The sequence below is a fragment of the Rhincodon typus genome, chromosome 3 (assembly GCF_021869965.1).
Source record: "Rhincodon typus isolate 14 chromosome 3, sRhiTyp1.1, whole genome shotgun sequence".
NCBI lineage: Eukaryota > Metazoa > Chordata > Chondrichthyes > Orectolobiformes > Rhincodontidae > Rhincodon > Rhincodon typus.
Genome location: NC_063334.1, coordinates 79,882,115 through 79,908,534, shown reverse-complemented (window position 1 = coordinate 79,908,534; position 26,420 = coordinate 79,882,115). Strand labels below are relative to the sequence as shown.

The 26,420-nt window shown below is 40.9% G+C and overlaps 1 protein-coding gene across 2 annotated transcripts in view; it reads right to left on the bottom strand.

Annotated features, from left to right (window-relative positions):
* The window catches only part of LOC125482847, a 112,001-nt gene that overhangs the window by 20,672 nt on the left and 64,909 nt on the right, over nucleotides 1-26,420 (bottom strand). For both annotated transcript variants that reach the window (XM_048595418.1, XM_048595417.1), the window contains 2 exons: nucleotides 11,598-11,756; nucleotides 9,769-9,916 (listed from right to left, as the gene is read on the bottom strand). In XM_048595418.1, the coding sequence (XP_048451375.1) occupies nucleotides 9,769-9,916; nucleotides 11,598-11,756 (307 nt within the window). The remainder of the gene's footprint in view (nucleotides 1-9,768; nucleotides 9,917-11,597; nucleotides 11,757-26,420) is intronic.

Genomic DNA, 26,420 nt, shown 5'->3' with positions numbered 1-26,420 from the left:
TTATTGAACAATTAATGTTCATTATTTATAATAACTTCATTATTTCAATAGCATCCAGATTTTAACTTCCATTATGAGATTGGAAAGGTAAAATACAAGAATGGCTCATAACCTTTGATCTTCATTTCTTCATTTGAGTAAAACTAGTTAGTTCCCAAAGAGCAGAGAAGATATGGAGGTCTTTAAAACTTAAATGATGTTTAATTCAGTCCTTTTTGAATTGCTTAAAATTTTAGCATTATTTACTTAGCAACACATTTGAGTGTCGTTTCGTTATTTCATAGAAACGTTTTTAGATGTATAAAGGAGTTTAAGTTGCAAACTAATGAATACTGGATACTTCCTTCCTCAAGGGAACCATTAAACTGAAAAGAGTGTTATGCAGAAATGCCTTGTTTACTGAATGATAAGTTACAACAGTTCACAGTTAAGATACAATGCAGAACCATTTTCATCAAGGTTTCTTTCTTTTATAAAAAAACAGTCTTCCTTTCCTTTTCAGTAGTTTCTGTCTCATGCACCCCAAGCAGGTTGCATGTTTGTTGCCTCATTGTAGTCAGGCTACTTTATTGATGGAGGCTGCACTGACTCAAATAACAGTGCTTCCACAATTGGCTAAGTGGACTCCTTATGCTCCAGAACACTTCTGTGATTCACAGCGTCACTTGTAATGGCCTCTCATCCTGTTTCCACATAATTTTGACTGGTGTCTCCTAAAGATTTATGTTGACATGCTCTTATTTCTCAGCTACATACTGCTCCTCAGATAGATAAAAGTTCAGCGTAAAGTATACACATTGACACTGTAGATAACAAGGTGTAGAGTTGGATGAACACAGCAGGCCAAGCAGCATCAGAGGAGCAGGAAAGCTGACTTTTCGGGTCTAGACCCTTCTTCAGAAATGGGGGAGGGGAAGGGGATTCCGAAATAAATAGAGAGAAAGGGGGAGGCGGATAGAAGATGGATAAAGGAGAAGATAGGTGGAGAGAAGACAGACAGGTCAAGGAGGCGGGGTTGGAGCCAGTAAAGGGGAGTGTAGGTGAGGAGCTATGGAGGACAGACAGGTCAAGGAGGCGGAATGAGGCTAGGAGGTAGGAGATGGGGGTGGGGCTTGAGGTGGGAAGGGTGGATAGGTGGGAGGACAGGTTAGGGAGGCGGGTACGAGCTGGGCTGGCTTTGGGATGCGATCGGGGGAGGGGAGATTTTGAAGCTTGTGAAGTCCTCTACATCGGGGAAACCAAGCGGAGGCTTGGGGGCCGCTTTGTGGAACACCTACTCTCAGTTCGCAACAAACAACTGCACCTCCCAGTCATGAACCATTTCAACTCCCCCTCCCACTCCTTGGACGACATGTTCATCCTGGGCCTCCTGCAGTGCCACAACGATGCCACCCAAAGGTTGCAGGAACAGCATCTCATATTTTGCTTGGGAACGCTGCAGCCCAGTGGTATCAACGTGGACTTCACAAGCTTCAAAATCTCCCCTCCCCCGACCGCATCCCAAAGCTAGCCCAGCTTGTACCCGCCTCCCTAACCTGTCCTCCCACCTAAAGCCCCACCCCCATCTCCTACCTACTAGCCTCATTCCGCCTCCTTGACCTGTCTGTCCTCCCTAGCTCCTCACCTACACTCACCTTTACTGGCCCCAACCCTGCCTCCTTAACCTGTCTATCTCCTCTCCACCTATCTTCTCCTTTATCCATCTTCTATCCGCCTCCCCCTTTCTCGCTACTTATTTCAGAATCCCCTTCCCCTCCCCCATTTCTGAAGAAGGGTCTAGACCCAAAATGTCAGCTTTCCTGCTCCTCTGATGCTGCTTGGCCTGCTGTGTTCATCCAGCTCTACACCTTGTTATCTCAGATTCTCCAGCATTGGCAGTTCCTACTATCTCTGTAACAGCCACATTGACATTGTATCTCTTTTAACCCCTTCGCTGTCTTACAATATATGAACGTGGAGCAAGAATGAGCTGTTTAGCCACTTGAGCACATTTCACCATTTAATAAGATAATGGTTGATCTGATTGTAACCAAATATTCGAACTGCCCCTTACCCACAATAAAATTTCGCCAGCTTGTTAGCCAAAAATCTATCCATTTTTGTCTTACAAATATTCAATTACTCTCCTTCAACCGTCCTTTTAGGATGAGAGTTCCAAAGACCATCAACCGTTCTGGAGAAAAAAAGTTGTGTTATCTCTGTTTGAAATAGGTGATCCCTTATTTTTAAATAGTGACACTGAGTCTACGTTTTCCCACAGAAGAAATATCCTCTTCACATCTAAGGTAACTCAGGATCTTATAAGTTTCAGTCAAGTTGTCCCTTCCTCTTCTAAACTCCGGCAGATACAAATCTAGCATGTTCAATTTTCCTTATAAGAAAACCTACTCATTCCAAGTATTAGTCTGGTAAAGCTTCTATCATCTGCTTTCAATGCATTTACGTCCTTCCTTAAATAAGGTGATTAATATTATAGAGATAGTAGGAACTGCAGATGCTGGAGAATCTGAGATAACAAGGTGTAGAGCTGGATGAACACAGCAGGCCAAGCAGCATCAGAGGAGCAGGAAGGCTGACGTTTCAGGCCTAGACCCTTCTTCAGAAATGGGGGAGGGGAAGGGGGTTCTGAAATAAATAGGGAGAGAGGGGGAGGCGGATAGAAGATGGATAGAGGAGAAGATAGGTGGAGAGGAGACAGACGGTTCAAAGAGGCGGGGATGGAGCCAGTAAATGGACTTCACAAGCTTCAAAATCTCCCCTCCCCCTTCCGCATCCCAAAACCAGCCCAGCTCGTCCCCGCCTCCCTAACCTGTCCTTCCTCCCACCTATCCCCTCCTCCCACCTAAAGCCCCACTCCCATCTCCTACCTACTAACCTCATCCCGCCCCCTTCACCTGTCCGTTCTCCCTGGACTGACCTATCTCCTCCCTAACTCCCCACCTACACTCACCTTTACTGGCTCCATCCCCGCCTCTTTGAACCGTCTGTCCCCTCTCCACCTATCTTCTCCTCTATCCATCTTCTATCCGCCTCCCCCTCTCTCCCTATTTATTTCAGAACCCCCTTCCCCTCCCCCATTTCTGAAGAAGGGTCTAGGCCCGAAACGTCAGCCTTCCTGCTCCTCTGATGCTGCTTGGCCTGCTATGATTAATATTATACACAGTCCATGCTTGCTTTTAACAGTGCCCTGAGTAACTGAAGCATAAGTTCTCAATTTTTACATTCATTTCCTCTGCAACTGGATTTTCAGCTTCCTGATCCGCAGACCGCAATCAGTAAGGATAGGTGACAACACCTCCTCCACAATGATCCTCAACACCGGTGCCCTACAAGGCCACGTACTCAGCCCCTTACTATACTCTTTACACACTCACAACTGTATGACCAAATTTACCTCTGACTTGATTTACAAATTTGCTGATGGCACCACCGTAGGAGGTTGGATCTCAAATAACGACAAAACGGAGTACAAGACGAAGATAGACAATTTAGTGGCATGGTGTAAAGACAAAATCTTTCTCTCAATGTCAGCAAACGAAGGAGCTTGTCATCAACTTCAGGAAGCAGAGTGGAGGACATGCCCATCTGTATGAATGGTGCTGAAGTGGAGGTGGTCAAGTTCCTAGGAGTAAATATTACCAATGATCTATCCTGTTCCATCCACATCAATGCTACAGTCAAGAAAGCACACCAACATCTCCATTTCCTGAGAAGGCTAAGGAAATTCGTCATGTCCACAATAACAGTAATCAATTTTTTACAGATGCACCATAGAAAGCATCCTATCCCGATGCATCACAGCTTGGTATGGCAAGTGGTCTGCCCAAGACCACAAGAAATTAGAGAGTTGTGAACGCTGCCCAGTTCATCATGAAAACCAGCCTCCCTTCCATTGACTCTGTCTACACTTCCCACTGGCTCGAGAAAGCAACCAACATAATCAAAGTCCCCTCCAAAACCCGTTTATACTCTCTTCCAACCTCTTCCATCGGGCAGAAGATACAAAAGTTTGAAAACACATACCAACAAATTTAAGAACAACTTCTTCCCTCCTGTTATCAGGCTATTGAACAGACTTCTCATTTACTAAAATTGATCTTTCTCTACACCTTCTCTGTAGCTGTAACACTATATTCTGCATTCTGTTCTATTATCCTGATGTACTTGTGTAAGATATGGTTTGTCAGGTTAGCACACAAAATAATACTTTACAATATATCTCAGTACATGTGACAATAATAAATCAAATCAATAAACAATAACATTTTATTAGCTTTCCTAATCGCTTGCTGTACCTGAATACTAGTCTTTTGTGATTCATTCTGTAGAACACTCGGATCCCTTTGCATCTGCATTTACCATCCTGACTAGGAAATATGCTGCTGTTCCTTTAGTGTTGTTGGGATAAAGTCCTGGAATTCCCTCCATAGCAGCATTATGGGTCTACTTATAGGACTCACCACCACCTCCTCAAGGGCAGAGACCATAAAACATAGGGGCAGAATTAAGACATTTGGACCATCACGTCTGCTCTGCCATTCAATCATGGCTGACATGTTTCTTAACCCCACTCTCCTGCCTTCTCCCCTTAATCCTTGATCTCCTTACCAATCAAGAACCATCTATCTCTGTGGTAAATACCTTCAATGACTTGGCCTCCACTACCATCTGCAGCAATGAATTTCACAGATTAACCACCCTCCATATAAGGAAATTCCTCCTCATCTCAGTTCTAAAGGATCATCCCTTCAGTCTAAGGCTAGGCCACATCCATTTCACATCCTCCACGTCCATTCCACCCAGGCCTTTCAATATTCTGTAAGTTTCAATCAGATTCCCCTTCATCCTTCTAAACTCGATGCAGTTCAGATCCAGAGTCATCAACTGCTCTCAGATGACAAGGCCTTCATTCCTGGGATCATTCTTGTAACCTGCTCTGGACTCATGCCAAAGCCTGCACAATGTTCCATAGATACGGGTCCAAAACTGCTCGCAAGATTCCAAATGCGAGCTGATCGAGCTTTATATAGCTTTAGCAGTAAATTTCTGTTCTTGTATTCTAGTCCGCTTGAAATGAGTGCTAACATTACATTTGCTTTCTGAACTGCCAATTGAACCTGGATGTTAACCTTAAGAGAATCCTGAACTAGAACTCCCAAATCCTTTTGTGCTTCAGATTTCTAAGGCCTTTCCCCGTTTATAAGATCGTCTATGCCTCTATTCTTTCAACCAAAGTGCATAACCTCAGACTTTTCTACATAGTATTCTACCTGCCACTTCTTTGCCCAACTTTTTTTCTCTCCAAGCTTGTAAAAGTCTTTTTGCAGCCTGCCCACTTCCTCAACACGATCTGGCCCTCCATCTACCTTTGCGCCATCTGCAAACTTAGCAACAATACCCTCACTTCCCGGGAATGTGGTACTCAGTTGCATGGAAAATTATAAAATCAATGGTTAAAAAAATAGGATTGCAGGTTAGTGATGGGGTTGACTGTTAACAGAAAAATAAAACAAAGTGACAGACAGAATGCATGAATGTCATATTGCACAAAGGAACCATAAAACTGTAGGAATATTTGAGAATAGAACAAACCTAAAAGCTTTGTACCTTGATGCATGAAGCATTTGGAGTAAGATAGATGGACTGATGTCACAGCCATTACAGAAATATGGTTAAAGGAGATCAAAACTAGCAACTTAACATTCAGGGATATTTGACCTTTCAGAGAGACAGGAAGGGTGGAAAATATGGTGGGGTAGCACTGCTAATAAGAATTAAAATGAGGGCACTTGAGAGTGATGATCTAGGCTTAGATGACATATAATTCATTTGGGCAACAGTAAGGGAAAAAAAGATGTTGGTAGGAGTAGTGTACAGACCTCCGAACAGTAGCTTCTCTGTGGGAAAGGCTAGAAATCAACAAATAATAGGTGAATGTAAAAGGAATAGAGCAATAACTATGGGTGACTTTAATCTTCATGTTGATCAGGTTAATCAAATTGGAAAGGTTAGCTATGAAAACAAATTCAGAGAGCATTAGGACTAGTTTCTTAAAGCAATATGTCATGGAGCCAACCAGGCAGCAGGCTATCTTGGATCTAGAATGACTGAAGCCTGCTAACAACCATAACAAGCTTCCTGGCTTTATATCTGTGCTAAACAGCAAGGAAAGGCAGAAGTAATATGAGCTAACATCCACAAGACAAATTTAATAAATTACCTCTGAGTAAAAGGTCCCCTAGGACGTTATGATCATAGCATGATAGAACTTAATACTCAGTTTGAGAGTGTGAAACTTTGGTCAGAAACAACTGTGTTTAACTCAAATTAAGAGCACTGCAAATGAAATCAGCATAGAGTTAGCTAAAGTGAACTGGGCAGATAGATTAGCAGGAATGACAGTAAGCAAACAGGGCAAACATTTAAGGAAGAATTTTTAACTCTCAGGAAAAAAAATACATCCTGGTAAGGAGGAAAGATTCTAAGAGAAGGATAAACCAACCATGTCTATCCAAGGAAGTTAAAGTTATTAAATTGAAAGAAACAGCATACAAGGAGGCCAAAGTCTGTCATAGCCCAGAACACTGGGGTAAATTCACAATTCAGCAAAAAAGGATTGAAAAGAAAATAAAGATAGAGAAAATAAACTAACACGGGATATTAAAACTGATAATAAGAGCTTCTTTAAATATGAAAGGAAGAGAGAGGTTCAAATGAACATAGGCCCCAAAGAAAGTGAACCTGGGGAAATGTTTTTGGGGAATAAGAAAATGGTAGAGATAAACAGACATTTTGCATCAGTTTTGACAGTGGAAGTTACGTCAATTATCCCACTAATACTAAACAATAAAGGCCAGGAATGAAGTACCACCATCATCACTAAAAAAGTATTAATAGACAAAATAATGGGGCTAAAGGTACTAAATTCCCTGGCCCTCATGGCTTGAATCCGAGAATTCTAAAAGAGTTAGCTGCAGGGGAATAGATGCAATGGCTGTAATTTTCCAAAAATCATTGGATTCTTGATTTTTGATTTTGATTTATTACTGTCAAATGTACCTAGATACAGTGAAAAGCATTGTTTTGCATGCTATACAGGCAAAGTATCACAGGATTGGAAAACTACAAATTTGACACAGCTATTCAAAAAGAGAGGGAGGCAAAAAGTAGGTACCTATGCTCCGTTTACCAATCATCTATTGTTGGAAAACTACTGGAATCAATTATTAAGGAAGTAATAAAATCATAATCTACTCAAGCAGAGTCATGAAAGGGAAAGCCTGTCTGACTAATGTATTAGGAACAAAAACAGAAGTTGCTGGAAAAGCTCAGCAGGTCTGGCAGCATCTGTGAAGAAAAGATCAGAGTTAACGTTTCAGGTCCAATGGCCCTTCCTCAGAACTGTTCAGTTCTGTTTCACTGCTGTCAGTGCTGCCAGACCTGCTGAGTTTTTCCAGCAACTTCTGTTTTTGTTCCCGATTTACAGCATCTGCAGTTCTTTCCGTTTTTATTTTGACTAATGTATTAGTTTTTCGAGGAAGTCTCAAAAGAGAGTGGATAGAGGGGAAGCGGTACATGTGTTCCATTTGGGCTTCCAGAAGGTTTTGCCAAGGTTCTTCACAAAAGACTAAGTCATAAGATAAGAGTCCAAGGTGTTGGGAGGTAATATATTGGCATGGATGCAGAATTGGTACATGGGCAGGAAACAGCCAGTGGTATTGGTGACTTGTGATCAGTGGGGTTCCACAGAAATCACTGCTGGGACCACTACTGTTTACAATATATATTAATGACTTTGAGGAAGGAAGGGCGTTTACTGACACCCAGTTTGCAGATGACACAAATAGGTGGAAAGGCAGGTTGTGAGAAGAATACAGACAGTTTACAGAGAGATATTGATAGGTTAAATAAGTGAACAAAAAAGTGGCAAATGGAGTATAATGTGATAAAATGTGAAGTTGATCATTTTGGAAGAGAGAACAAAATAACAGAATATTACTTAAATGGAGAAAAGCTGCAGAAAGTTAAACACAAGGGAGTGAGAGGTTCTTGTGTACTAAAGACAGACAGCTAGCACACAGATGCAGCAGATAATCAGGAAGTTTAACAGAATGTTGGTTCTTATTTCAAGGGGCTTGGAGTATAAAAGTCAGGAAATCTTACTGCAACTGTACAAGGTAGTGGTAGACCACATCTGGAGTACTGAGAGCAGTTTTGGTCCCCTTATTTAAGAAGATATCATTACATTGGATGTGGTTCAGAGAATGTTCACTAGGATGATCCCTGGGATGGAAGGATTGTCTTATGAGCAAAGGCTAAACAGGTTGGGACTCTACTCACTGAAGTTTAGAAGAATGACAGGTGATCTCATTGAAACCCACTGGATTCTGAAGGGGCTTGCCATGGTAAATGCTAAAACAATGTTTCCCGTCATGGGACAGTCTAGGATCAGAGGGCATAAAGAATAAAGGATCAATTTAACATGGAAATGAGGAGAAACTTCTTCTCTCAGAGGAGTGAGAGTCTTTGGAACTCCCTGCCACAGAGAACTGTGAGGCCAGAGTCCTTGTGTATATTTAAGGCTGAGATGGATAGATTCTTAATCAATACAGGAATCAAAGTTTACAGGGAAAAAGCAGCGAAGTCGATGTGGAGAATTTGGATATGCCATGATTTTATTGAACGGCAGAACAGCCTTGAGGGGGCCGAATGGCCTACTTCTGTTCCTATTTCTTACGAACAGAAGGAGTCAAAAGATGTGGTTGGCTGCCCAATATTTGGCTCCCGGCCCCTTATGTGGACAATATCCTGACTCTGACTGCCCTGAGTGGCTGATTCACCATGTTCAAGCCCATGAACTGGTATTGGAGACTGTTCTTCACTAAGCACTGACTAAAGGTTCTCCCCTTTGACTTGACTGTGACCGGCCAACAACATAGACAAGCTTCCTGGCTTTATGTGAGTGAGCACTATGATAAGAGCACAGAGCCCAGAAATGCAACCTGGTCCAGTTTATGAGCTTGGTTTGTATCCCTGACTGCAGATTGCCCTTGCAGTAGTGTTACAATAATATTTGCCAGTGCACAAGTGTCCATTAAACAAATCACAGATATGCCAGGAAGGGCTTTACAGGCTGACATGTATTGGATGCCAATGGCTGTAGATGTGGGGTTAGCATGCCCTGAGATATTGGGGTCCTTTGGAGCTCAAATGGTGAGCTGAATTTACCAGGTTCCCTTCCTGATTTCCATGTAAAGATTTCTTGACATCTAGTTTGTTTGGCAGATTTGGACTCCTTATCTGATTCTGCCAATTATCTCGCCATATCTCAGGATACTCAGACTCCTTTAAGATTCTGTCCTAGGAAACTGTCTGGGATGGAGGAAAAATTAAATAAGCTAGTAAGTTAGGACTGTTTTCCTTGGAGTAGCAAAGGTTGAGAGAGCATCTGACAGAGATGTGTAAGATTATGATTAGCACAGATCGGGTGAAGGGGGAGGTTCTTTTGCCATTAGTAGAGGGGGAAATAATGGGGGGACACAGATTTAAGGCAAGATGTAGAAGGCTGAGACAAAAGTTGAGGAGAATCTTTTTCACGCATATTGTGGTAAGAGTCTGGAACTCTTAAGTCTGTCTTAATATTTTTTGTATGGAGCTAAGCTGTTAAAAGATGTTGTTATGGTAGTTGCTTATTCTGTATAGTTTATCATCATGAATCAGCAGCCGAATTTCAGTGAAATTGTATTCATTACGGAAACTTACACTTACCTTGTAGTGGTAAACATAGAACTTTAGCTACATTGTCTTGAAAAGCATGGTATGCCTGCTTAATTGCTTGCAAAAGTGTCTCCATGAATTTCATTTGAATATCATACGTGGATTTGTGGAAATCCAGCTCGGCTTGTTGAGCTTTAACCTAGAAGACAGGAAAGCATTTGCACAGAACTTTGAATGACAGTTTGCTTTGTGAATTTTCTGTTCCTGCTGCAATAATTTAACACTCTATATCCTGAGTATCGATGTCAGCTGTGCTTTAAAATTCTATGCACTATTTAAGAATTTAAAAGTTATTTGCTACTACAAAATAAATTATTTGCTTTACAGGCATTACAATTGGGTTTATAATATTTTTATGTTTTGTGGCTGCGGGCACAACTTTCCAAATTTTAGCTAAAGTGTGGGGGTGGGCATGGTAGGTGCAACTGACGTCACCTCTGAGATAACTCAAGCAATCATGCTTGGTAAGAGCTGACAGGCATAGCACTGGCAGGCTTCTAAGTTTATTGCAGGCTTCAACATTAAATCCCAGGTCTGCAGCTTTTGGGTCCAAATGACTGCTGTTTGGGCCCTCTCTACACTGGAGAAGTTAAGTATATTATACCTTTTTGTAACAGGTAGTGGTCCATGGGGAGAGGGGAAGTTAAGAACAAGGGTAGGAGTTTGGCTTTCTGAGGCCACCCCATTGCCTCCAATTGTCCCTAGATTGGAACAATTGCACGGCCTCAACAAAACCTGGCAGACAGCTTGTTTTGGTTCCAAATTGAGAAACTAGCCACCTGTTTTGCCTGCAGCAAAGGCATGTAATTGTGGAGGTGGTGAGTGTAGGATCACGAGTGAACATTAATTAGCTACTTAAGGGCCTTAATTGGTGGCAGGTCCAGAAAATTCCCAAGGGACTTTGGTGAGGTTGTAAAAAGTGGGCAAATTATCTTTCCAAGATCAGCTCACCCAATTATTTTTCCTTCTTGCCACCATCTATGAAGAGAATATCCCACCCTGTGTCTTGAACCTTATTTGAAGATGAAGGGACCATGTGACCTATTGTATACACATGAACATGAGCAGGTCATTCAGCCTTCTCTGCTATTTAATACAACCATGGCTGATTCAACATTTCTACTGCTATTACATAGTCCAAATAACCCTTTACACCAATGATAATCAAGCATTTATCAAATTCTAAATATACATAAAGACTGAGCTTCCACAGCCCTCTGGGTAGAGGATTTCAAAGATTTGCCATGATCCGTGTTAAATAACTTCTCCTCATCCTGGCCTTAAACAATATCCCTTTATTTTTAAATTGTGCCCCGTGGTTCTAGACTCTCCAACCAGGATTAATATCTACTCTGCCTATCCTTTAAATATTTTACAGGTTTCAATGAGATCACCTCTCATTCTTCTACAGGCCTGATTTTTCCAATCTCTCACAGGACAGTGTAGAACAACTCTGGTGAATCTTTGTTGCACTCTCTGCATGACAATAACATCTTCTCTGAGACAAGAAGATCAAAACTGCACACAGTATTTCAGATGCACCCCAAAAAGCTTCTAATCGTATGAGGCAAGATTTCACACCTCCTGTTCAACAATCTCCTTGTGACGAAGACTAACATTCCATTAACGTTTTCAATAACTTTTTGGACCTGTACATTGAATCTGCATATTAGCCTTCAGTGATTTACTGACAAGGATAACCCCAAGTCCCTTTGCAACCTACACTTTCCAACATTTCATCAAGAAATACATATAACTCACATATTATAATCTTTAACCTATTTCTGAAAAAGTACTCTAACAAGTTTTAATTTGGTTACCTGTTGCAAAACCATTAGCCTGGAGTAGTTAACTGCTTTTACTAAGGCCTCAACAGCCTTCCTTGCCTGCCGTTGAGTAGGACCTTTCAGAAAAGGAGGTAGCACTGAAAGCATATTCTCCACAGTGAATTCCTGGCAGACTGGATGTTTTAGTTTTGCCTGTAAAAGATGACATGGCCAGTCATGATGAATAGAGTGTTTTATTTGTAGAAAAATCCATACAAAATTTAAATGAAACATATGTGAAAGCAAATACATTTTGTACTGCACAGAAAAACAAAATCAGAGATAGTGAGCACCGATTACAGAAACAGAAGTTTTTTAAGCTGACAGTCCATTATCATTGTTTCACATGTGATATCGTAATACAGGTAGCTCTGGGCTCAGTAATAGCCCCCATGGAGGCAGGAAACAGGAGTCAGGACTTTTTTTGTTCAGGTCTCAAACCAGCCAACAGTAGAAACAGATTAAGGTCAAGATTTTCAAGTGGGCGACCCCTTAACTGGCACTAGAGATATGTTGTCTGTACAATTAAGGGTAGTAGTTGGGCTCTTGAAGCTATAGGGCCAATCAGAAGCCTTCATAGAAGTTCCTAGTACAACATTAGTGACTGAGTAACAAGACGGTGCCCTGCACAGCCATGTTTTAAAAAATATGATTTAAAAGCTCAAAAGGAAGTTGAGCAAGAATGAGGGAGTGGTGCAGGAGGTGGGAATCCCTCCATAGGCTGGCCTTTGGCTATACTTGCATCCAGGGCAGACTGACAGCCATCAGGCCTGTCGGGGTGCTGAAACTCAGTCTGCCATTGAGTGCCCAAATCGAGAAAGCTTATCTGTCCACCATCATGTTGAGAAATTAGAGACAACTGGACAATCCCAGTCAGCCTCCTTAACTCTTACTCAAAAAGGTTTAATGATCCTAATTGCCTGTCTACCTCTTGGGCGTAGACCACCTTCCCAGACTTTGAACCATCAGCAATGCTTTCACTGCATACTTCAGATTCAACATGAGGAGCATGAGCCAAACACTAGTGTTTGTCTTGCTGCTGTACAAGCGTTCAGTAAAACTACAACGGACTGGAAGCTATGCCTGGCCAGAGAGTTCTCCCCTGCCAGGTCCTGATTCCTCAAATCTCAAATGGTCGAAGTTCTAAGGATGAACAAAGACACTACTTTGCAGAGCAGTGGCAGAGAATGGTGTAGCAGGCCATTTGGCCTATCATGTCTGCACAAGCTCTCCAAATGAACACCATGATTTAATGCAATTTTCTTGCATTTGCCACACCCTTGTATATTGTTTCCATTTAAATAATCATCCAATACCACTTTGTATGCTTTTACTATAATTCCAGGAAGTGCATTCCAGACCTGAATGACTCGTGAAAAAGTCTTTTTCTCATATTTGCTTCTTTTACAAATCACTTTAAAATTGTGCCCCCTCATACTTAAAACTTTTTACAGACAGGAACTGTTTCTCCTTATCTATTCTATCCAACCTTCTCATGATTGTTGAAAAGTTGTATCGGATCACCTCTTAGTTTTCTTCTCTCCAAGGGGTACAGTCCAACCTCTCCAATTTACCCTTATAACGTAAGTTTCTCATCCCTGGAACCATCCTTGTAAACTTCTTTTCCATTTTCTCCATGACGTTCATAATTTCCCTATAGATAGATGCTGAGAATTTACGCAATAGTCCAGCGAAGACCTACAATTGTCTTATACAAATTCAGCATCACCTCCCTGCTCTTGTACTCTATGCCCCCAATAAATAAGCTCAGAATATGATATTGCTTTATTAACTGCACCATTCACCTATTCTGTCACCTTGAATGATCCATACACGCATACACACAGGTCTATCGGCTGTTGTACCCCTTTTCAAATTGTATTACTTACTTCATATGGTCAGTCCATGGTCTTCCAAACTACATTACTTCACACTTCTCTGCATTGAACTTCATCTGTCACCTATCTACACACTCAACAAACCTGTCAATGTCCTTTTGAAGTTTTACACTGACCTCCTCCCAGTTTACAGTGCTTCCAAGTGCATCTGCAAACTTTGAAATTGTTCCCTGCACACCAAGATCTAGATCATTAATACATACCAGGAAAAGAAACAGACCAATATCCATCTCTGATGAACTCCACTAAAAACATTTCTTCAGCCAGAAAAATATCCATTGACCACGACGCTCAGTTTCCTATTAATCAGCCAATTCTATAACAACATTGCTACTGTCCCTTTTATTCTATGAGCTGCGACATTTCTTCAGGTCTATTGTGTGGCACTGTATCAAACACCTTCTGGAAGACCATGTACACCACATTAACACCATTATTCTCATTGACCCCTTCCTTCACCTCTTCAAAAACTCCATCAAGTTAGTTAAACATTACTTCTCCTTTAGAAGTCTATGCTAGCTCTCACTAATCAGCTCATCTTTTCCTACGTGACTACTCATCCTATTCTGAATATTGGTTTCTAGAAGCTTCCACAGCAATGAAGTTAAACTTACTCTGGTTACTGGGTTTATCTTTACAACCTGTTTTGACCAACCATGTGATGCTAGAAATTCTCTAGTCTTACAGAAAGCAAAAAAAATAGAAAATTCTGAACTCATGATCCCAGCTCATGTGGGATATCCTACATAGAAAAATAGAAAATAGGAAATCTGCTTTTGTGGCTGGAGATCTGCAAATTGAAAATTGGCTTGTCCAGCCACATTAAGGTCCATGGCAGAAATCCATAACACCTTAAAGAGTGAAACTGACAGACTGGTTGATTAGAAGATGTTTCCGCGTGTTGGGAAAGTCTGTTTCACTGACTAATCCAGTTAAGTCAATACCTTTGGTGCAACTTTCCTCCTCTAAACTGAAGCAGAAATCCAGTTCAAGCATCTGTGACAATCTTCAGCCAACTGTATTTCCTCACCTAACGATCTTGAATAGTTAAATACTATCTCCTCAGACATTTTGCTAATTCAACATTCTAGTTTGCTATTGCCATAAATGGAACTAGATAGTTTATATTTTTACAAGCAAAGCTATTCAATGAGACTATGCTGTTAAAGTTCTTTAACACAAATTATCTGGAGTCCTGCTTAATGCAAGCCAGCAATATAATCTAATCATACGTACCTTCAAATCCATGAAGAAATTTATCACTAGCACAAAGGATGCTGTGATATTGACTCAAATAATGAGTCACTGATCAGCAAATTTAATGAGGCATGCATTTCATTTATTATTCGCACACTACTCTCTAATTGAGTTCTTGAAAATTCAATAGAACTCTGGCTTTTGTTGCTAGTGTCAGAATATTCTGTTGGATTGATGATAATAAACCATGTAAAGTCAACTACTTTGAAGATATGTGCTGGTTGTTCTTTTTACTGTTGATTATTTTAAATTAATCTTTATTGTGATCCAAAGGTTCTGGCTAGACATTCTGTACAGAGGAGTGGCTTAAATTCTTTGTTTCAATTCATTATCTTTTCAATTTCACCACAGTAAAATCAAAAAATATTTCACTCTAAAATTTTAAAGGATGATTTGCATTACAATTAAATAGCAGCAACCTTCCTATAATATGCCTATCTTTTGTTCGTCGATTGGGGTGTCACACTTGTTAAGCAGCATGACAATGTTTTTCTTGGTTGTCCTATTGTTTATTAAATTTTGACTAATATGCATCTCTGAACTAAAAAGAAGGATTCAGCTGTACTAGCAGTGAAACAAAGGAAGCAACAGTTGAATTTGTTTTCATGAAAGGATGTTTGACACAACTTCTTTAAGTTACTAGGACCTAAATTTCTACAGGAATGGAAGGGTTCTCCAGCTCAGCCAACAAGCAACAATGTCCCAATTCCGCATGTTCTCTCCCCTCTCCCCCCAACAAAATCGAATTTGGCACCCATCAAATTTACTGGGGTGAATCGGCTGTGTTATTGTTTACACATAAATGGTTCAGAGAGGCAGGTGCACATTGACAAGGTTATCTTCAAACAGATATAATTTTAGCAGGATGTCCAAAACATGACCTTTACAGAAATGAAGGTGCATAAAAAGTGAATAAGCACTGTGGAACAGTCAAACAGTCGAGGCATTTATATCTCTTGCCCTTTAAATTTTAAAGAAAACATCTGCAGTTATAAAAAAAAGTCAGCGTTTTCAATTCCAGTTTCTTGTTGACACAAGATGAGGGTTATTATTATAGGATTAGTGATCGCATGATTGATTCCACAATCTATCCTCATTTCTGAAGAAGGGTTGCAACCCAAAACATCAACTTTCCTGCTCCGCTGATGCTGCCTGGCCTGCTGTGCTCCTCTAGCTCTACACTGTGTTATCTCTGACTCCAGCATCGGCAGTTCTTACTATCTCTATCCTCAGAATGAAGTGTCTTTCAGGTTTCAGTTTGGTAAATCAAAGAAGTTACAGTGTCTTTGATATGGTGCTATGAACACAAATGTGTGTTTTCATAAGGGAAAACTGTTTGAATGTAATGTTTGCTTTTAAAAGGGATTAAGCAGTTGAATAAATTTAAATGTATTAATTAGGTTTTTATGAATGACGGAAGTTAAAGTATGCCATAGACGCTCAGGACATAATTTCACTAAAGCTCAGCACACCTCCTGAATTCTTTCCATGGCAGATACTGGGTGGCAAGTATACCTTTCCTTTGATAATGAGAGCAAAACTATACACAGCCGCACTAAGATTCCATATAACTACAGCAAGATATTTTTAAACCTAAACTCAAATTCCATCGAAATGAAGGCCAAAATAACATTTGAACAAAAACAGAAAGTCCTGGAGAAACTCATCCGGTCTGGCAGCATCTGCAGAGAGAAAAACAGTGTTAACGCTTTGAGTCCAATGATCTTTCATCAGTACTGAAAACAGCAAGGAAAGGGTGGTACTTATATTGATGGCAGGTGGGAGGAGAGAATGGTGTATATGGACACTGGGCCCAGGGAGAGAAAAAAAAAATAGGTAAACAAATGGATTGTTAGTGGCAAACTGAGAGAGATAAATGCCAAATAGGATGCTAATGAGAAGTGTGTTTGGCTGAAAATGTGATGGCTGTGCTGGGGGCAAACCATATAAAACAAAACCTTGGGATGTGGGAAGGGTAATGAACATAAGAGGATGGTGTTCACATTGCAAAATGATTAAACTCATTGCTGAATCCTTATGTCTGCAAGGTACCTAGGTGGAAGATGAGGTGCTGCTTCTCCAGCTTTTGTTGAGCCTCAATGGACCACTGCAGGAGGTTTGAGACATAAAGGTTACCATGGGAACATGATGGTGCGTTAAAATAACAGGCAACTAAAAACCTGGGATCATTTTTACAAACAGAGAGTAGGTGTTTGGCAAAGCAGTCACCCAACCTGCGTGTCTTCTCAGTGTACAGAAGACCACATTATCAGCAGCAAGTACAGTAGTTTAGATTGAATGAAGTGCAGATAAGTCACTGCTTCACCTGGAAGGTGTGTGTGCACAACATTGACCAAACATTTCAAGAAAGAGTTGAATATTGCCTTTGGGACCAAAGGGATCAAAGGATGTGAGGGAAATGCAGGAACAGGCTATTGAATTGGATGAAAACCAAAAGAACTGCAGATGCTGTAAATCAGGAACAAAAACAGAAGTTGCCTGAAAAGCTCAGCAGGTCTGGCAGCATCTGTGGAGAAAAAAATCAGGGTTAACGTTTCGGGTCCAGTGATGGACTCAAAACGTTAACCCTGATTTTATTTTTCCTTCACAGATGCTACCAGACCTGCTGAGCTTTTCCAGCAACTTCTGTTTTCGTAATTGAATTGGATGATCAGCCATGATCATAAGGAATGGCAGAGCAGGATCAAAGAGCTGAATACTATACTCCTGCTGCTATTTTCTATATAAACAAATATAAGTTCTGCACCATCTGCAATTGCTTAATAAGGTGCCATGGGGGTGTGGGGAGGTATTCGGAGTGAAGGGCATCCGGGAGGGAATGCTGACAAGGGTAGTGAGGGGAATATATATCTGGTGGTGGCATTCTGCTGGAGGGGGCAGAAATGGCAGCTTATGTTCTGAATACGGAGGCTGGTGGCAATGCAAAATAAGCACCGAGGGACCCTACTGGTGTGATGGGGAGGAGTGAGGGAAGGTGTGAGGGCAGAAGTGCGAAAAATAGGTCAGACATTGCTGAGAGCCCTGTCAATCATGGTGGTAGGGAATCCTCAGTTGAAGAAAAAAAATGGATACTTATGAGGCTCCATTTTGAAAGGTGGCATCATCAGAACTGAAATAACAGAGATGTAGAAATTTAGAGAATGGAATGGAGTCTTTATAGGACGCAGAGTGTGAGGATGTATAGTCAAGGTAACTGTGGGAGTTGGTCAGTTTGGTAGCCAATCTATCCCCAGAATTGGAAACAGAGATGAGAAGAGAGGAGTCAGAGATGAAGGTGAGAGAAAGATAGCAAAATTGATAAACTTCCAAATCCAGATGAAAGAGGGAAGAAGCATTGAATGTTGGAGAACGTGTCGTAGGGAGAGACCCTTGTACGATTGGAACAAGGAATGTTCCACGTACCCCACAAACAGCCAAGTACAACTGGGGCCCATGATGTACCCTTAGCCATGTCTTTGACCTGAAGAAAGTGAGACTAGTCAAAGCAAAACTTGTTCAAAGTGAGGACGAGCTGAACCAGGCAGAGGAGGTGGTGTGGATGAGGCCACTTTTTTCAGGGAAGAAGCACAGAGCCCTCAGACCAGTTTAATGGGGGATGTACATAGAAGGGACTGCACATCCAGGTGAAGAGGAGGTGGCTAGTGCCAGCAAACCTGAAACTTTGAAACCAACATAAAGCGTCAGACAAATCAAGGATGTAAATGGAAAAGGACAGAAAATTGAGTCGAGGTAGAAAGAAATATGTTGTGTGGGACAGGATCAGGCTGAAACATTGGGTTTGAACAAGCACCATCAGCTTACTGACGTTTCAGTTAGAAAGAATGTACACATCTGATAGTTTTTCACTGAAGGATTGCATGAGACACAACCACAAAGGTGGGCCTTTTGCTTTGAGCCCCCTTTGGAGCTCAATCCTGCTTTTCTTGTTCCAGGCATGTTTGCTGGTGTGAGCCAATATGATTGCCTTGCTAGTGAAGGCTTGTTGGTGCGGTCAGGCTTAATCCTTAGGGATAGGGACAGATGGTTACAAGAGGATCCAGGAGAATGAGTCACCATCTTCTAGATGTGGAGGTGCCGGTGTTGGACTGGGGTGGATAAAGTCAGAAATCACACGACACCAGGTTATAATCCAACAGGTTTATTTGAAAGCTTATGTTTTCAAATAAACCTGTTGGACTATAACTTGGTGTTGTGTAATTTCTGACCGCCTTGATAGAAAACCAGGAGTTTCCCTGCATCAGTTTGAGAGAAGAACATAGTCTGTTGCTACCAAAGACCACCAAAGACTGCAAGACATCTTAGATGTGGGAGTACACTGCCTCTACTTCTGTATTTTACAGATAGCTTCAGGATCAGTAAAGCATTCTCTTGAACAGTCTCTGCAAATTGGAGAGTAGCTAATGTCACTCCATTATTCAAAAAGGGAGGTAGAGAGAAAACAGGGGATTATAGAATAGTAAGCCTAACATGGAGAAAATTCTCAAATCCATTGTCAAGGACTTTACAGCAGAGCATTTAGAAAACAGTGGCAGGATCAGACAGAGTCAGCATGGATTTATGATGGGGAAATCATGCTTGACAAATCTGTTTGAATTCTATGAAGATGTAACTAGTACAGTTGACAAGGGGGAGCCAGTACATGTGGTATATTTGGACTTTCAGAAAGAGTTTGACGAAGTCCCACGTAAGAGATTACTGTGCAAGATTAAAGTGCATGGGATTGGAGGAAGTGTATTGAGATGGATCGAAAACTGGTTGGCAGAGAGGAAACAAAGAGCTGAAAGTAATGGGTCCTTTTCAAATTGGCAGGCAGTAACTAGTGGGGTGCCACAGTGATGGGTGCTGGGATCCCTAATATCTGCAATATATATTACTGATTTGATGGGGGAACAAAATGTAACATCTCAAAGTTTGCAGATGATACCAAGTTGGGTGGGAGGGTGAACTGTGATGAGGATGCAGAGATCTTTCAGCATGATCTGGACAGGGTGGGTGAGTGGGCAAATCAATGGCAGATGCTGTATAATTTGAAAAGATGTGAGGTTATTCACTTTGGAAGCAAAAACAAGAAGGCAGATTACTACCTGAATGGCTGTAAATTGGCAGCGGGATCTGGGTGTCCTTGTGCACCAGTCGCTGAAGGTAAGCATGCAGGTGCAGCAGGCAGTAAAGAAGGCAAATAGTATGTTGGCCTTCATTGCGAGAGGTTTCGAGTACAGGAGCAGGGGTGTGTTGTTGCAGTTATACAGGGCCTTGGTGAGGCCACACCTAGAATATTGTGTGCAGTTTTGGTCTCCTTTTCTGAGGAAGGATGTCCTTGCTCTCGAGGGACTGCAGCAGTGGTTTACCAGGCTGATTCCAGGGATGGAGGGATTGACATATGAGGAGAGATTGACTAGGTTAAGATTGGTTTCGCTAGAGTTCAGACGAATGAGGGGGGATCTCATTGAGACTTATAAAATTCTAACAGGACTAGACAGGGTAGATGCAGGGAGGATGTTCCTGATGGGGGGTGTGGCTAGAAGCAGGGGTCACAGTCCGAGGACTGGGGATAGACCATTTAGGATGGAGATGAGGAGACAGTTCTTCACCTAAAGTGTGGTGAGCCTGTGGAATTCATTACCAAATGAGGTAGTTAATGCCAAACATTGAACGTATTCAAAAGGCGGCTAGATACAGCACTTGCAGTGAATGGGATCAAAGGTTATGGGGAGAGAGCAGGATTAGGCTATTGGGAGTTGGATGATCAGCCAGATTGTGATGAATGGCACAGTAGGCTAAAGGACCGAATGGCCTTGTCCTGCTCCTATCTTCTATGTTTCTATATTTCCTTTTATTGCCTAATTAATTAATAAACCATATCCAAATGGCTGATTAGCAATAAATTATCAGAAAGTGTTTCTTAATGGCCAGCTGCCTTCAAAGACAGTTAGAAAACAGTAGAAGCACTGGTGGTGCCGATGCTGAGAGGCTGGCCATAATCACAGGAGAGCCCATGCTGAAGGTCACAGAATTTCAATAATGTTCAGATGAAAGATCACAGGCCTGAAATGCTAATTTTGTCCACAGAGATGCTGTGCTGTTTCCAGCATTTTTTGTTTTTTATTTCAAATGTCCAGTGGATTGATTATAAGACCATAAGACATAGGAGCATCAAGTCTGCACTGTCATTCAATGAGATTATGACTGATCTGTTAACCCTCAACTCCATTTTCCTGCTTTTTCCCCATGACTCTTGATTACGTTAGATTTAAAATCAGTCCCTTTCAACCTTAAATATACTTAACGACACAGCCTCAACGGCATCCAGCAGTAAAGAATTACACAGATTCACTATATTCCGAGAGGAAAAAAATCCTCTCATCTCTATACTAAATTTGCAACAACTTATTCTGAGATTCTGCCCTCTGGTCCTCGACTCTCCCACAAGGGGTAACAACCTTTCCACATCTACCCTGTCAAGTCCCCTAAAAACCTTGTGTATTTCAAAAAGGTCGCCTCTTGTTCTTATAAATTCCAACAAGTACAGACCCAACCTACTCAACCTCTCCTCAGAAGACACTGCTTCCATACCGCATAGCATCACAATGACCCTTCTCTGGAATGACTCCAATGCCAGTTTATCTTTTCTTATATAAGGGGCCCAAAACTGTTCACAGTATTCATACAGTGGTCTGACTAGTGCCCCTTACAGTTTAAATAAAACCTTCCTGCTTTTGTGCAGCATTCCCTTTGAAATTATGAGCAATATTCCATTTGTTTTCCCTATTATCCAGTGAACTTGGATGCTAGCTTTTGTCTCATCGGACTCCCAAGTAGCTTCCTGCAATCTTTCTCCATTTAAATAACATTCGAGTTGTCTATTCTGCCTGCCAAAGTGCACAACTTCACATTTTCCCACATTATATTCCATCTGCCAAGCTTTTCATACAAACTCAACCTGTCTATATTTTTCCACAGACTCTGTGTCATCCACACCACTTAACTTCCCACCTATTTTTCTATCATCTGCAAACTTGGCTAGAGTACATTCACTTCTCTCATCCTAGTTATTAATATATATTGTAAATAATTGTGACCCTGGCACTGATCCCTGTGGCACACCACTAGTTGCAGGTTAACATTCTGAAAACTCCCCCTTATCCCAACTCTGTCTTCTATTAGTTAACCAATCTACAATCCATGCTAATATACTGAAGAAAAAAATTAAAGTTGCCATAGTACTACCAGACCATTGGGCTGCTCTTTAATTAGACAGAGAGAAGACTGGTTGTGGTTTAACCCAATGGTCAACATGCATCAGGCGAGGGGAAAGCTTGAGAAGGAGAGTCTTTCATGGAGTCCTCAGCTTGTGTGGGATTTATACTCTGCATTAGAAATCAGTCATCCAGCCAATTGAGCGAACTGACTCCAAAGTCTTGGGATCTTATTTTATTATGTAGCCTCATTTTATTAAGTAGCCTTATCAAAAGCCTTTTGAAAATCCAAATATACTACATCCACTGTTTCCCCTTTATCTACCCTGCCTGTTACCTCCTCAAAGAATTCTAGTACATTTGAATAGCAAGATTTCCCTTTCAGGAGGCCATGCTGACTCTGTTTCATATATTATGTGTTTCTAAATGCTCTGCTATTGTATCCTTTATTGTACATTTTCCCAATACCAGATGTTAAGCTAACAGACCTGATTTTTGTCTCCTTCACTTTTTAAATAAAGATGGTACATTGAAAGTTTTCCAATCCTCTGGGACCTATCCAGAATCCAATGATTTTTGAAGGTTACTACCAGCACATTCACTATCTAGGTAGCTACTTCTTTAATATCCTTCAGTGTATCCCATCAGACTGAGGAAACCAATCAGTCTTTAGCCTCAGTCATTTCCCTATTACTTTTTCTCTAATGATAGTTGTCGTAATTATTTCTTCTCCTCAACTTTCCCCTTATTCAGTAAATTTGGAATGCTATTTGTGTCTCCTACTGCGAAGATTGATGCAAAGCATTTAATCAACTCTGTCATTTCCTGGTTCCCCATTACTATTTCCCCCGCTCATTCTCTAAGGGTCCTCTCATTCGGCATCTCATTTCCTTTTCATATATGTAATGAAGTTTTTGCTGTCTGTCTTGATACTACTTGCAAGTTTACCCTCAAATTTTACCTTCTCCCTTTTTTATTGACCGTTCTTTGTCGGTTTTTAAAACTTTCCCAATCCTCTGGCATATCACTAATCTTTAAATGTATGTTTTTTTTAACTTTCAATTTTATGCTATCCTTAACTTCCCTAGTTAGCTATGGTTGGAATATCCCCTTCCAATAATTCTTCTTTCGCACTGGGATATAGCTTTGTTGTGAATCATGAACTTTTTAAATAAATATTTGATATTGGTTCTCAACCATTTTTGCTTCTTTTCTCAAACCACTCCAGTCAGCTCTGCTCTCATTCTTTTGACACTGCCCTAATTTACGCTTAGCACAATATTTCCTGACCCAGGTTCCTCCCTCTCAAACTGAATGCTAAATTGTACCATGTTATGGTCACTGTTTCCTATGTGATCTTCTACTGTGATATCATTTATTAAACTTTTCTCATTACATAACAAGCGGCGTGATCCCTGGTTCGGTCCACACATACTTAATCTTCCCAATCTACATAAAAATTAAACTCTCCAATGATTAATGTACTGCCTTTGTTCCTCACCTGCATTATCTCCTGGTTCACTCTCTCTCCCTCTATATAGCTTTGTTAGGCTACCATTTTCATTTTTATTTCTTTCCTCTATCCATGTGAATTGTACATCTCCTGATCCAAATTCACGTCTTGCCATCATATATAATCCATCCCCTATCTAGGCCACACACCACTCTTTCGTTCCTGCCTATCCTTTCAATACACATATCCCTGAATATTTAGCTCCCAACTTTGATCTCCTTGTTACCATGATGCCATAATAGCGATTAGATTGTATCCATTAACTCACTTATTTTGTTCCAAATAAGACCATAAAATATGGGAGCAGAATTAGGCCATTTGGCCCATTGAGTTTGCTCCACCTTTCATTCATGGCTGTTATGTTTCTCAACACCATTCTCCTGCCTTCTCCTTGTAACTTTGATCCCCTTACCAATTAAGAACATATCTATCTCTGTCTTAAATGCACTCAATGACTTGGCCTCCATAACCCGCTGCGGCAATGAGTTTCACGGATTAACCACCTTCTGACTGAAGAAATTCCTCCTCATCTCAGTTCTAAAGAGCCATCGCTTCAATCTGAGGCAGTGCTCTTGAGTCCCACCTAGTCTATCCTACTAGTGAAAATATCTTCTTCACATCCACTCTATCCAGGCCTCTCAGTATTCTGTAAGCTTCATGAGATTTCCCCTCATCCTTCTAAATTTAATCGAATACACACTCAGAATCCTCAATGACACACATACAAATAAAGAGCCATTAATTTTGCCTTTTTACCATTTTTCTCCCTTTTAGCCTATATACTGCTGTTGATCAATGTTTCTCTGTCCCTTCCTATGGTTATCGTCATCCAAAATCCACAATGTAATGGTGCCATATCATCTTGCTTTTTACGCTTACATTTCCCCTCTCCCAAACCCTACACCTCTCTTAATTTGACGTAAAGCCTATCTACAGCCCTAGTTATTTAGTTCACCAGGACACTGGCTCAACATGGTTCAAGTGAAACACATCCCACTAGAATAACTCCTTTCTACCCTATTGCTGGGGCCAGTGCCCAACTAAATGAAAGCCATTCCACACACACCAATCTTTGAGCTACACAATTAACCCTTTAAACTTTATTTATCGTGAGCTAGTTTGGCCATTCTTCAGGTAGTAATCCCAGGATTATTATTTTAGATGTTCTACTTACCAATTTAGCTCTCAACTGATCAAAATATTTCTGAAGAACATCCTTTCTAGCCTTACCAATGAATGGATGATGACTACTACATCCTTCTCCAAGCTTTTCTCCAGCCCAGATGAGGATAACACAGCCTTTGGGCCTCCCGATCAATGCTGCAGAGAGTAGTATCTATCCACCTAATTATATTGTCCCCCACCACAACTTCACTCCTATTTGCTTCCTCCACCTGAATGGCTCCCTGTGGAGGTGTTATTGTCGGTTTGTTCATCCTCCCTGCAGTTCCCCCTTTCTTCCACACAGCTTGCAAGAATCTTGTACCTGTAGCACAATTGGAGAGGCCAAGTCTCCTTAACTATAACCCCCTTAACTTTATACCTGCTCCACCTCTCCTGCCCCTGATCAACGATCTATTTTTAATCACTTAGTGTGAGGCATGTGACCACTCTCTGCAGTAAAGTGTCCAGGTAACTTCCACATTCCTTGATGTGGCAACTGCAACTCAGATTTCAGCTGGTCAACTCAGATCAGAAATTTCTCAAGCTGCGAACATTGTGTTCACTTTGGATAACGTTGTTGTCCAGCAGCTTCCACACGTTGCAGAGGCAAATGATTACTGTCACTAATGTGAAAATCAAAAGAATTGCAGATGCTGTAAATTAGAAACAAAAATAGAAATTGCTGGAAAAACTCAGCAGGTCTGGCAGCAACTGTGGACAGAAATCAGAGTTAACATTTCGGGTTGAGTGACCCTTCCTCAGAACTCAGTTCCCTGATTTCTCAGAACTCTGATTTCTCACCAGGGATGCTGCCAGACCCGCTGAGCCTTTCTAGCAAATTCTTTTACCATCACTACTGTATTTGATTATGTGCCAAATGCTGGCAAATGGGACTAGATTTATTTAGATATCTGGTTGGAATGGATGCTTTGGACCAAAGGGTCTGTTTCTTTGTTGTATCTCTCTACAGCTGTAAGATACCCTGCTTTTGGATGAGTTGCATGTTACATAATTCATGCATTTCTAAATGGTATGAATACTTTTATAGAATTTCAAACTTCATTGCTTGTGAACTGCTTTGGCATGTCCGGAAGACTTGATAAGGCACCAAATAAATTAAAGTTGATTTTTTCTTGTTATGATCAGGTGAGGAATGATGTATTGGATCTCCTCTTTTCAACTACCTGCATTTTGTTTATGAATGATTTCATGAACTGGCTCTACCTGCTTTCAGATGATTGTTGTGACCACCTTAAGTGAGTGATTTTCTTTTTAAAAATTATTTTAGGTCATGAAAGATTCTAGGTATTAAAGATCAGGTGGAGAAATTGAAAATTGATAAGTCTATTCACTTTTACCATAATCATATAATTCCTCACCACAAGGAAGGAAAGCAAACAACTTTTCTCCTTTCAGTTTATAATGAGCGGTCCATGACAAGATTTGTATGAAATGACAATACAAAAATTATGGCAACATCACACAGACATTCTGCATTCACTCTCTTCATCTTAAGTTGGTTCAAAAGCTGTTTTGGGAATGGCAGCTGGATTTGTTCCCGGGGCTGCAACACCTTTCTGAGTTTTAATTCTTTACTATCCAGTTCTACAATCCTTACATCAAATTTGGGCATTTCTACAAATTTGATTTCTAGGAAGTCAGAGGGCGGTAATCTGATGTTTACGTTCCAACACTTGTATGTTACACCTTGCTCTCATTGAAATTTATATCAACCATATAGACTGGTTGGGGTTTAAAACTTAGTTTT